This window comes from Tenrec ecaudatus, chromosome X (genome assembly GCF_050624435.1).
Source record: "Tenrec ecaudatus isolate mTenEca1 chromosome X, mTenEca1.hap1, whole genome shotgun sequence".
In the NCBI taxonomy this organism is placed as follows: domain Eukaryota; kingdom Metazoa; phylum Chordata; class Mammalia; order Afrosoricida; family Tenrecidae; genus Tenrec; species Tenrec ecaudatus.
In genome coordinates, this window is record NC_134548.1 from 81,406,012 (window position 1) to 81,419,378 (window position 13,367).

The 13,367-nt window shown below is 35.6% G+C and overlaps 1 protein-coding gene and 1 non-coding gene across 3 annotated transcripts in view; one reads left to right on the top strand and one right to left on the bottom strand.

Annotated features, from left to right (window-relative positions):
- Positions 1–13,367, bottom strand: part of PHKA1 (phosphorylase kinase regulatory subunit alpha 1) — a 274,019-nt gene that overhangs the window by 21,833 nt on the left and 238,819 nt on the right. For both annotated transcript variants that reach the window (XM_075538855.1, XM_075538854.1), the window contains one exon: positions 796–966. In XM_075538855.1, coding sequence (XP_075394970.1) covers positions 796–966 — 171 coding nt within the window. The remainder of the gene's footprint in view (positions 1–795; positions 967–13,367) is intronic.
- LOC142435373 (small nucleolar RNA SNORA24) lies at positions 3,198–3,332 on the top strand. Its single transcript, XR_012781440.1, has one exon. It is a non-coding gene; the product is annotated as a small nucleolar RNA SNORA24 (small nucleolar RNA).

A 13,367-nucleotide genomic window follows, 5' to 3' on the forward strand; every position in this document is an offset into this window, starting at 1 on the left:
TGTCTATGCCAAGAAATTTTGAAGACAGCCAATTGACTGGAATAAACCCATATTTGTGCCCATTCCAAAGAAAGATGACCCAGCAGACTGTGGAAATTATCAAACAGTATAATTAATATTACATGCAAGTAATCTCTGGAAGAATACTGGCATAATGAGGGAAAAAATCCCACAAAACTAATGGCTTTTAAGTTTTGGTAGAAATCAGGGCAGTGAAGCAAAAAGTGTAAGTAAGAGACAATAAAAAAAGGCCCTGTAAGTCTTCTAAAGTCCTAGAAATCTGTCATTATCATACTGATGTAAAGTGGCTTTATATGTCTTTGCTAAAATAAACTTTTACAAGAAAAGTAAAAATTGGTAAAATAAACAGTTTTGAACTATTAGCATCATTATGGCATTGCAATTATTTAGTAGCTTCATCCAAGAAAATATATTGACAAGAGCTCCTTACACCAACTCCCCACATGTGATGTTTGTTTCTAAAGAGTACATTGGTAAAAATTCATTTGATCAGTAGCAAATGTAGCACAAAACTTCAATCTAAAATGTATCAGCTGAATCGTGTCCAGCATCAGAGAAGTGACTATTTTAAAAATCTAATTTATAAAAAATACTATAGCAACAATAATGGAGATAAGCCAAATTATAAATAATGTCACTGAAACCAATCCACTGTTTTGTTTTATTTTTTATGTTTTGTTCTCTTATATAATTACTACCATGCTGTGTCTCAGCCAAGCAGATTGAGGAGTTGTGGGAAGAAATAAAGAAGCATCCACAATGTATTAGGCTCACCTTTTGTAAAACTTTCCATACTTTTTGATAAAATCCAACAGGGACTCTGTTCAGTGCTCCATCCAACCTTCTTCGGCGTTGCCACTGACCTTGGCGATTATCTACAGATGTCTGTTGATCATATATGCTCGGAAAAGACCCACTACTTAGAATCATAGAGGTTCCAGGTGACTTGAAGAAAGAAGAGAGAAAAATATAGATTAAAAGTATTTGATAAAGTAACATAGTACAGCAAACACTAAACAGATTTAGGTGGATCTCTGCAGAATTAGAAACCATATATTATGCAAATAAGTTACTATTATGATAACAAACTTATAAGTAACTAGCAGTAATATCAGTAGTCCTGGGAGCACTGTTGAGCAAGTGTTGGACAGCTAACTGCAAGGTCTGTGGTTCAAACCCAACAGCTAATCTGCGGGAGAAAAATGAAGCTATCTGACCCCATAAATATCCACAGCCTTGGGAAACCTACATAGAGTCTCTGATGAGTCAGAATTGACTTGATGGTAATGAGTGGAGTGGGTTAGGATCTACATATAACCTCCTCCCTACGGGACGGACAACAGAAAAGTGGGTAAAGGGAGATGTCAGACCGTGAAAAATATGACAAAGTAATAATTTATAAATTATCAAGGGTTCATGAGGGAGGGGGGAGTGGGGAGTGAGGGGGGAAAATGGAACTGAACCAGGGGCTTAGGGGGAGAGAAAATGTTTTGAGAATGATGAGGGCAATGAATGTACAAATGTGCTTTACACAATTTATGTATGTATGGATTTTGATAAGAGTTGTATGAGCCCCTAATAAAATGATTAAAAAATAGTCCAGCTAATTTCCTACTGACCTTTTGTTTAGAAGCCCAACAAGTATGCCACCAGGGCTCCTCAAAGGAAGAAAAAATATATCTATCTTGAAAATGTTCATTTAAAAGTATTACAGCAATAGAACATTTAGACATAATCCAACTATCCAAGTGTAAGGGGATAGATGTGTATGCAAATTATGATAAAGCAACTAATGAAATAAAATATGAGGGTGCTTCAAAAATTCATGGAAAAATTCCATTATCTTTTAATGCTACTTGTCCATGGATTTTAGGAGCTCTTTCATATTTAATAAACTTAAAGGCTTATTCAGAAATTTTATGGTACAGTATTAAGAAATGACTTTATTTGGGACAGAATACTGGGAAGTTTAACCAAGCCTAAGGGCACTCTCAAAAACAACAAAAAGTGGACACTGGTAGTGTCCAAAAAGCAACAAACTAAACCTTAGGCCAGGAAGATGTTTAACAGAAAGAATCAGGGAAACAGATAGCTAAGATGAGTCCACCTGAAGACAGAACAAACCTCAGAGATTATCTTTGAAAAGGATACCAAATGTAATTGGATTAGACTATTGGGCAAATTATATACTCAGGAAATTTCATAAAACAAAAAATAGAAAAATCAGGTAGGAATTACTGCAGGCTAAGTACTGGGTGTAACAATAGAGGCCATCTGCTTAAGAGAAATACAAGAAAAAGATATAATAAAAAAGAGCTTGCTAAAATCATTGTGATCCTAGAATGATGTTGGACACACAACAAACTGTGCATGATAAAGAATGACATGAGAGGCTGTACATTATAGGGAAAATAGACTTCACTGAAATAGTCTAACTAATTTACTAAACAAAGAAAGAAGAATAACAAGCCACAAAATAGTATCCAGAGTTGCTATGATATATTACCTAAAGTTATCCTATCAACAACCAAAAATTATGAGGTTTGATATAAAATTAGGAATAAAATAGGGGACATTATTTCTGACCTTAAGGAAATAAAAATGATTATAACAAACTAGTAAGCACAGTGTATGTTGACAAATTGCGCACATAGCACAGATGAAACAGGACAACTGTCTAGATTCCATTAACTATTGAAATTGACTCAAGAGAAACAGAAATCTGAACAGACCTCTAACAAATTTAAAAATAAACTAATAATTTAAAACCATTATACAGAGATAAGCCTAAGCAATGATGGTTTTCTATGAACAATTCCAAGAATCTTGCAAAAATACATGATATAAGGTCAGGATCATACTGATACTAAAATCAGAGAAAGCACAGTTAAAGAAAATAACAGTGATATGTGAGTTATATCACAATACAACTATTGGGGGGGGGGAAGGAAACCACAGAACAATTAAATTATGAATGCAAATGTAAAAAGGTTAAATAAAATACCAGAAAATCTAACATGCAACTCATGAAAAGGATTGTCTGCAATAGTCAGGTAGACCTAATTCCAGTAATACAAGACCATTTTAACATCCCCCAGACAATCAATGCAGTGCACCATAACAATGGAATAAAGAACTAAAATTGCATCATCGTCCTAATAGTTGTAGTCAATGTATTTTATAAAATTAAATATCCCTCCTGCCGGCTGTGGCAGTCTCCCTTCCTAGCCATGGAAGAGTATATGCTTGTTTATTGGCAAAGCTGTCACCATTTAATTGGTATCAGATTCTGACTGGCACAAGGAAAATTCTTAAAAAAAAAATTAAGTTTCCCTTTTTGATAAAAACACTCAACCAACTAGGAAAGAAGAGGACTTCTTGAAACTGGTAAAGGTAAAAGATGGAAAGCTTTTCCACTAAGATCAGGTATAAACTAGAATGCCTAATTTGGTGGAACTGTGGCTTAGGTATTGAGCTACAGAAAACAAGGTCATTGGTTAAAAACTACAAGCCACTCCCTGGGAGAAAACTATGCTGTTTCCTTCCATAAAGATTTAGTCTTGAAAACCCTACTCAGGGTCACTGTAAGTTGGAAGCAACTCTATGTTAAGGGATTTGGTTTTGGTTTTAAAAGTCCTGGTGATGAAGTGACTACAGTGCTCAACTGCTAAAGAAATGTCAACAGGCCAAACCCAGAAGTTGCTCTGTAGGAGAAAGATGTGACAATATGCTTTCATGAAGATTATAGCCTCAGAAACCCAAGGGGGAAGTTCTGTGATGTAAATACAATGCAATTCCAATCCAAATTCCAACTTCATTCTTTAAAGAAATGGAAAAATAATTACCAATGTCATATGGAGAGGGAGGAGATACAATATGAGTGAAGAACTATTGAAGAAGAACAAATTAGGATACTTTTCACTTTCTGACCTGAAAAACTATTACACAGCCATAGTGATGAAAATAGCCTGGTATTGGTAAAATAAAAGCTACATGAACAATGGGACAGAATAGAAAACCCAGAAATAAATTCATCCACCTTTAAACAACTGATTTTCAAAAAAGGACCCCAAATATTAAATGGTATATATAAAGTTTCTTCAACAAATGGTGCCAGCAAAATTAGATTTCCACCTATAGTAGAATGACACAGAACCCATATCTAAACCTATATACAAAAATGAACTCAATATGGATCAAAGATCTAAATGTAAACCCCAGCGCTATAAAGATCATCACTGAGAAACTAGAGACCAATTTAAGGGCCTGTCACAAAGTTAATATGCACAGTAGATGACAAAACAAAGTATTGGGACCTAACAAAAATAAGACACTTAAAATGCATCAAAACTCTTCATCAAAAAGTAAAAAGGAAACCCCAAAAATGAGAAGAAAATTTTGACAATGACACAATTGACACATGACTAATTTCCAAAATCTATAGAAAACTGTAACACCTCAATAAGAAAAATATGAATAACTCAATTAAAAAGTGAGCAAAAGACTTGAATAGTTTACCATAGATGACATAGAAATGGCCAAGAAACATAGAGAGAAATACTATCCATCCCAGAGATGCAAATCAAAACCAGGATGAGATACCCCTTTTCACCAACAATGAAAATCAAGTAAAAAACAAACAAACAAAACAAAACAGAAAACAACAAAAGTTGGAGAGGAGAGATTGGAACTTTTATACACTGCTGGTGGGATTGTAAGTATGTACAACCACTGTGAATAGTGACATAGCACTGCCTCAAACAACTGGCAATAGAAACTCCATATGATCCAATAATCCCTCTTCTTGGTATATATCCCAAAGAAGTAAGAATTATTTTGGGTCTCTACTTTAATCTTACTTCAGTACAAGAATGATTTGTTCTAATAATGTGGCAATGTATGATACTCACCTTCCCAATGAGATCGCTGAAGACAAAAGGAGTGCATAAGCAAGTATGGTGAAAAAAGCTGATGGTGCCTGGCTATTAAAAGATTTAGTGTCTGAAACAAGCGGTCATCTAGCTGAAAAGCAACAAAGTCCACATGGAAGAAGCACACCAGCCTGTGTGATCATGAGGTATTGATGAGAATAGGTGTCAGAAGTTCTAAAACAAGCAACCAAATTGATGTGAAGAACATAGACAAAGTAGAGACCCCCAAACCACCTGTAAGATAATTGGAAAGTCCCTCACAAGAGGGCCACACAGAAAGGATGATATATACAAGATGCAGTATAGCACTGGTGAAACATATAACTATCCTCTAGTTCTTTAATGTTTCCTCCTCCTATTATTATGGTCTTAGTTTTACCTCATTAATCCTGTTAGAACTGCATATATTCATGTGTATAATTAAGATCGTTCAATGTATGAAATCCAAGATAGATAAACCCTTTAGGAATTGTAATGGGAGCAATGATTCCCTGAGGATTCAGAAAGGGGGAGGGAAGGGGGAACTGATAGCAATGATGACTATATAGCCCCACTTGAGGAGAACGAATAACAGAATGGCAGGTGAATGGTTACATTGGATGGTGTAAGACACAGGGGAGGAAAAAGAGGAATAACAAAAGCATTTACTATAATAGCAATGATTCTTGGGGGATAAGGTGGGAAAGCACAGGGATAAAGGGGAGCTGATACCAAAGAATGAAAGAAAAAAGAAAATCTTTAGAAAATGATGGTGTACAATTGTACAGTCATGCTTGAACTAATAGAACTATAGATTGTTATATCTGTAAGAGCTCCCAATACAATGGAAAAAAGCGAGATGAGTCATAATAGGAACAGACACATATGGACCCACTTTCATTGAAACACTGTTTACAATAGCATGAAATTGGAAACTACCTAAATGCTGATCAGTAGAAGAATGTATAAATAAACTCTGGTACACACACGCAAAGAATACTATACAGTACTAGAAAACAATGACAAAACCAGGAAACACCTCATTGCATGAGTAGACTTGGAGAACCTTATGTCGAGTGAAAGTAGACAATCACAAAAGGATAGTTGTGATGTGAAACCACTGATCAGGGTGAAAACAACAACAGAACACAGACTATCACACCAAAGGGAAGAGACTTTGGAGACTGCCAAACAGAGGAGAGTAAGGGTGAGAAGATAAAGGAATGGACTAGACGGATGATGGGTTAACTTGAGTGAAATGGAAGATAGTAGTCTACAAGAGGGAGAAGAGAGATCAGAGTGGGTGAAGGGTAAACTATCGAGGAGTTGATTGCTGGTTTAAACTATTGAATAAAGGTGGATTATCTGCAATGTCAACCTCCACCTAATTTACAATAAAAATTGTTAGTAAAAAAAGTTGGAGAATAGATACTTTCTCGTTTAGAAACTCACTAAAAATCTACTAGAATTAGTCTGTCACATGGGCGTAAGGATAGATATATAAATCAATAAAATAGAATTGAAAGTTAAAAAATAAACCGTTACACTTTTGGTCACTTAATTTTTGACAAGGATGCCAAGACAATAAAATGGGGGGGGGGGAATAGTCTTTATAGCAATTGGTGTTGGGTAACTGTGGTAGTTACATAATCTGTTGTCAATTTGAGGCTGAAGAGGGAAGGGGTGGAGTTTAGCCTGTTAATCAGGTCATAGCTTGATGACTTCATTTGGAGACTCTAAGGAGATAAATAGCTTGCTGAAGGCAGGACGCAGGCTCACTCCCTGTGAGACACTTCTGATGAGAAGCCACATGAAGCTACCCTGATGCAGCCAGAGCCCTGGGAGCTGGGGCAGACAAGTGGAAACCCCTGCCAATGCTGAGAGGCTTACAGTGTCACAAGACTTCCCACTCACTGGCCTGTGATCTTCCTGCATTTGGCGTCATTGCATGTGTTTCATGAGTCTGAAGAGGACTGTATAGATTGGTATCAGACATATGGGCTAATATTGGACTTATGGACTTGATCTGGACTGGGCTGGGATGTTTTCTCAATATTCAAATGCTCTTGTATATAAAGCTCTTTCCTATACACATATCAGTGTCTATGAATTTGTTTCTCTGGTCTACCCAGATTAACACGGTAACTGAATATTTATATGCAAAAGATAAACTTTGGAGCTCTTCTTATATTCAAAAATTAACAAGAATGGATCAAAGTACTACATATAAGAGCTGAAACTATAAAAATTTTAGAAGAAAACAAGTATAAACCTTCATAACCTTGGATTTGGCAATGAATTCTTAGATATGACACCAACACCAGAAGCAACAAAAGAGAAAAAAATAAAGTGGACTTCATCACAATTAAAAACTTTTTTCACAATTAAAAACTTTTATCAATTAAAGGACACTATCAAGAAAGTGAAAAGACAACCTACATAATGGGAGAAAATATTTGTCAATCATATATCTGATAAGGGACTTGAATTTAGACTGTAGAGAATTCTTACAACTAAACAATAAAAAGAAAATCCAATTAAAAGATGGGCAAAGGATATGAAAAGATAGTTCTCCAAAGAAGATATATATATATACAGCCATTAAGATAATGAAAAAAGTGCTTATCATGAATAATCTTCAGGGAATTGTTAATCAATAACATAATTAACTACTACTTTACATGCTATAGGATGGTTACAATAATAAGTATTGGTAGGTTTATGGAGAAACAAGCTCTCACGTAATGCTAGTGGAATTGTTAAAGGGGGTAGGGTAGCTATTTTGGAAAATACCTTGACATTTCCTCAGAATTCTAAGAAACCTAGGTAACGTATGGTCCAACAATTTCCAAGAGAAATAACATGCACAAGAAAGTTCATAACAGTATACTAATAATAATCAAAAAGTAAAAACAACTCAAATGTGTATAAAGTAAGAAATAATACATGAATCCATACATAATTATTCAGTGATATAAAAAGTGAATTACTGATGCAAGCTGTTAATTCGAGCTATAAGATAGACCTTGAAAAAATATGCTGAATTAAAAGTTAAGTATATTTCACAAGGTGGTTATATGATATTTTATAAATTTATAAATAGGAAATAGATATATTTTATGAAAAAATAAATGCTTATATTTTCATTTGAACTAAATGCATACACTACCAACAATTGCTATGTAAAAGACAAAAAGCACCTCAAAACTTTTCTATGGGTAAGTGACAGATCTACCAAGTAGATGAACTGTTATTTGCTTGATGTTCATTATCTTCTTTACCACCAAGATTTGGGGCTGCAAGATGATATGATTTTATATATAGAAAACTCCAAAGATGCAACAAAAAATGTTGGAGACAATTGTGAAATTTGGTAAAGTCACAGGATACAAGATTGACAAACATATCGATTGGATTCGTATAGCTCTGAAAATGACATCAAGAAAATAATAGCATTTACAATAGTCATATAAAAGATGAAATACTTAGGAATAAGGTTAACCAATGAAACGAAAGACCTCTGTAAAGAAAACTATGGATACTATTGGAAGAAACCAAGAGAGACCTAATAATAATGACTACAAGAAAGAAGAAAATTGATTACAGTGATGAACATACAACTTATTAATTTTAATAAGTTAATTAAAGTTAACTTAATTTAAGTTAATAGGTTAACTTAATTTAATAAGTTAATTAAACACAACATATTAATTTTTAATGTGATTAAAGCATTGAATTGTATGATATGTGAACAACAAAAACAAAAAGACGATTACAGGTTGCTGATATTGACGTGAACCCAGAAAGTGTATGAGTATCTATAACTCAAAATGCTTTCCAAAGTCAAATATCAATAGTTACTAGATGTTTATTAATTTCTGTCCTATACCCTGTTCTCTTTTTCTTAGTGTGGATATGACAGAGTTGGCTTAATCTTATTAATTAACTACAGGAATATTTGGCCAAGTATAACAGAAATGCCAGTTGTTCTAAAACTTAAGAGCATAAACGAATTATCTAGGTTTATGAAAACAGATTGCTGGGTGTCATGTCGGCCTTTCTGATTCAGCAATCCTAGATGTTGTTTATGATAGCCTTAAGTTGGTTCCACTTCAGTGACTCAGAAAGAAACACTACCTGGTTCTGCATTGTGAAGGGCCTTCCATTTTTCATGACCCTCTACTTTACCAGCATGATGATCTTCTCCAGGGACTGGTCTGTACTGATATGTCCAAAGTATGTAAGATCCTCCTTACTAAGAATTCTGATTGTACTTTCTCCAAGACAGATTTGCTCATTCCTTTGGTAGTCCATCATATGAGTGGGTTTTTAAAAGTTCATGTAAAAAATAAAATCCTATGTGATTAGGTTAAAATATGATAACCTGATCATTTGATCTCCCTTTGACTCATTTTAAATTTGTTTTAATTTTTAATATCTCCTGCCTTTTATCTCAATTGGGGCATTTTTTGGCTTTATTTTGTTATTGTTATTGGTCTTTTTATTTTCTTTTTTTGGTTGTTTTTTCTTTTGGGGGGGGGCATGTTTTCCATCATGTGAAGCCCAAGATGGGTGAAGCTATAGGGACAGTAACTGGATTAGGGGTTTATTGGGGGCACAGGGAAAGAGGGAAGTTGCAGGGAAATGGGGAGCTACTATTGAATACAACAGGGAAGAAAATGTTCTGGAACTGATTGTGGGATGATTATAAACTCTTTTTAATATGACTACATTTTGGAAGTGTATAATATGAGACCCATATGTCAATAAAACTATTTTAAAAAATCTAATCCTAGGATAAAGACTAAGATTTTACATTTCTAACAAGTTCTCTGGTGATGCTGTTGCTGCCTAATACCTATTTGTGCATAGTAAGTTTGCAGTAAATTAAGCTATTGAAAATAGTAAATGAATAAATAGGTGCCTAACTTTACTTTTATTAAGAATTATGCTTTCTAAAGTAAAAGAGAATTTGAAGTTTAACTCCCTCCTTCTTGAGAAAGCCCTCACATCCATGAATTAAGTTGCTTTATACTTGAAAACAACAACATTAAAAAAATCATTTTATTGGGGGCTCATACAATTCTTATCACAATCCATACATACATCCATTGTGTCAAGCACATCTGTACATTGGTTGCTATTATCATTCTCAAAACATTTGCTTTCACTCCTCATTTCCTTGATATCACTCCTCATTTCCCCCTCCCTACCCACTCCCCCCCTCATGAACCTTGATAATTTTTTTATTATTTTGTCATATGTTTCACTGTCCAATGCCTCCCTTCACCCATTTTTCTGTTGTCCATCCCCCATGGAGCAGGTTATATGTAGATACTTGTAATCAGTTCCCCCTTTCTACACCACCTTCCCTCCACCCTCCCGGTATCGCCACTCTCATCACTGGTCCTGAAGGAGTCATCCATCCTGGATTCCCTGTGTTTTCAGTTCCTATCTGTACCAATGTACATCCTCTGGTCTAGCCAGATTTGTAAGGTAGAGTTGAGATCATGATAGTCGGGCGGGGGAAAGGGAGCATTTAAGAACTAGAGGAAAGTTGTATGTTTCATTGTTCCTACCGTGCACACTGTACCCTCCCTGCGACCCTTCTGTAAGATGATGTCCAGTTGCCTACAGATGGGCTTTGGGTCTCTACTCTGCACTCACCCTCATTTACATGATATGATTTTTTGTTCTTTGATGCCTGATACCTGATCCCATTGACACCGCATGGTCACACAGGCTGGTGTGCTTCTTCCATGTGGGCTTTGTTGCTTCTGAGCTAGATGGCTGCTTTTTTTATCTTCAAGCCTTTAAGACACCAGACACTATATCATTTGATAGCCGGTCCCCATCAACTTTCTTAACCACATTTGCTTATGCATACATTTGTCTGCAGTGATCATATCGGGAAGGTGGGCACCCACTGATATGATATTTCTACAACATTTTATTGTAAATTGGGTGAAGGTGTACAAGGCAGAGCACCAGTTTTATATTTAACAATTCATACACATTTTGTTACAACTAATCCACTTCAATCCCCACCACATTTATGCTATTTTTCTCCCTATGTTTCCTGTTTCCATTCCTCCTTCCAACTACCTGATATTTGTCCTTAGGTAAATGCAGCTGTTTTTATCTTAAATGTTTGGATATTCTAATCTAGGAGTGAGTTTATTTCCAGATCTGAATGGTGAGTAAGAGTCATGGTTATGGGGTTTCCATCAGTCTCTATCTGACCAGTAACCCTGATCTCTTGTATGATTTTGAGTTCTGTTCAACATTTTTCTTCCATTCTATCCTGGGCCATCTACTGTGATACTTATTTTAGTTCTTGGATCACACTCTTTTCTTCTCAAGAAATAAACAGAAGTTATCAGTATATTACAGTATAGTCATAGCACATGTGAACAAATAACACCAACAAGAGATGTAATGGATGATGTCACAAAAGCATTAATGGAAATAAAAGGGATAATATGAAGAACTATACTCCAATAAATCTGAAAACCTAGAAGAAATGGACAGATTGTTAGAAAATACTACTTATCCAAGGCAATATAATGTGAGGTACAAATTTAAACAAACTCATCACAAAAGAAGAAATTGAACAGATCGCTAAAAAAAACTTTCCCACCCCAAAAAGAAATATGGAACCAGATGGCTTCACTGGCAAATTCTACTTAACATTAAGAGAAACACTGACACTAATTCTCCTCAAACAATTCCAGAATATAGGAAAGGATACCTCAAAACTCATTTTATGAATCGAGCATAATCCTGATATGAGACCCAAGCAAATCCCCCAAAATCCATCGCCACAGAGTAAATTCTGATTCATAAAACCCTGTTGGTGTTTCTGCGGCATTGTAAATTTAGGAGTAGATAGTCTCATCTTTCTCCCATAGAAAGTTAAGCAAACACATCGCCACAAAAGATTACTGGAGGTCAATATCCATCATGAACTTGCTGTTGGTGTTAGGTGCTGTTGCGTTGGTTCCAACTCATAGTGACCTTACATACAACAGAAGGAAACATCCTCTGTGGGTCATTCTCACCATTGGTGTTTCAGCCCAATTGTTGCAGCCACAGTGTCAATCCATCTCCTCAAAGCCCTTCCTTTTTTTTTTTTTTTTTTTGCTGCCACTTCCCTTCACTTTACCAAGCATGATGTCCTTCTCCATGCACTGGTCTCTCCTGACAACATGGACAAAATATGTGAGATGAAGTCCTGCCATTTTTGCCTCTAAGGAGCATTCTGGCTGTATTTCTTTCGAGACAGATGTACTTGTTCTTTTGACAGTCCATGGTACTGTCAATATGCTTCACCAACACCACCATTCAAATACATTAGTTTTTCTTCAGACTTCCTTTTCAATGACAAACTTTCACATACATATGAGGCTATTGAAAATATTATGACAGGTGTAACTTAGTCCCCAAAGTAATGGCCTTACTTTTCTACATTTTAAAGAGGTCTTATGAAGCTGATATTTCCACTGGAATTCATCGCTTTGCTCTCTTCACTGCTGCTTCCATGAGCATTGATTGTGGATCTTAGGAAGACAAAATCCTTGACAATTTCATTTTTTCCCCAGTGGGTTCAGTTGTGAGGATTATTTTCTTTACAATGAGTTGCCTTCCATACTGAAAGCTGCCATCCTTCATCTCCGTCAGAACATGCTTCAATTCTCCTCACTTCCAGAAAGCACGTTGCAGGTTGTTAATAAGCCTTTCTCCAATCCTGATGCTTCTTCATATAATTCAGCTTCTCGTGAACAGAAATGAAAAAATTTTCTAACCCCCTCCCCCAAAGCCTAGTCAATAGAATCTAAGAACACAATGAAAAAGTAAAGACAATCCTCTAGTGTGAGAAGAAGCAGACAACTTCTAGGCCAAGGCCACAAACTGGCGGATGTTGAACTTTGGTTCGAATCTCTTGCTTGAAGGGTGTTCAATGAATGGTGGCCTGGAACTATCTAAAGAAGGGAATGATATCAGAACTTAAATCATAAACAACTGATTTGAATAAGGCTATGGATGACAGCGGAAGTCCCAAATCCATGTGTAGGGTCCACACATGAATTAAGCCTCAGGTGAGTCCCCTACAATCAAAGTTGAGGGAGGTGACTAGGCCTGTTATTAAACAAAGAGCTTTGTAAAGTGTAATATCTTATCATTTGATCTCTTGTTCAACCCATTATAAAGTTGTTTCAGTTTTGTTTTGTTTTTTAAGTGAAGAGGATTAAGTCCTTGGTGAATCCCCTCTGACCATGGATCAGAGAGATACAAATAGGTTTGCTATCATGTAGAACACACTGGAAAGTGGATTATTGCAGATGCAGTTAGGTTAAAATTTAGCACCCTCTCATTTTATCTCCCTTATGATCCATTTAGATTTGTTCTAGTTTTTGATAGTTTCTGCTTTCTTTT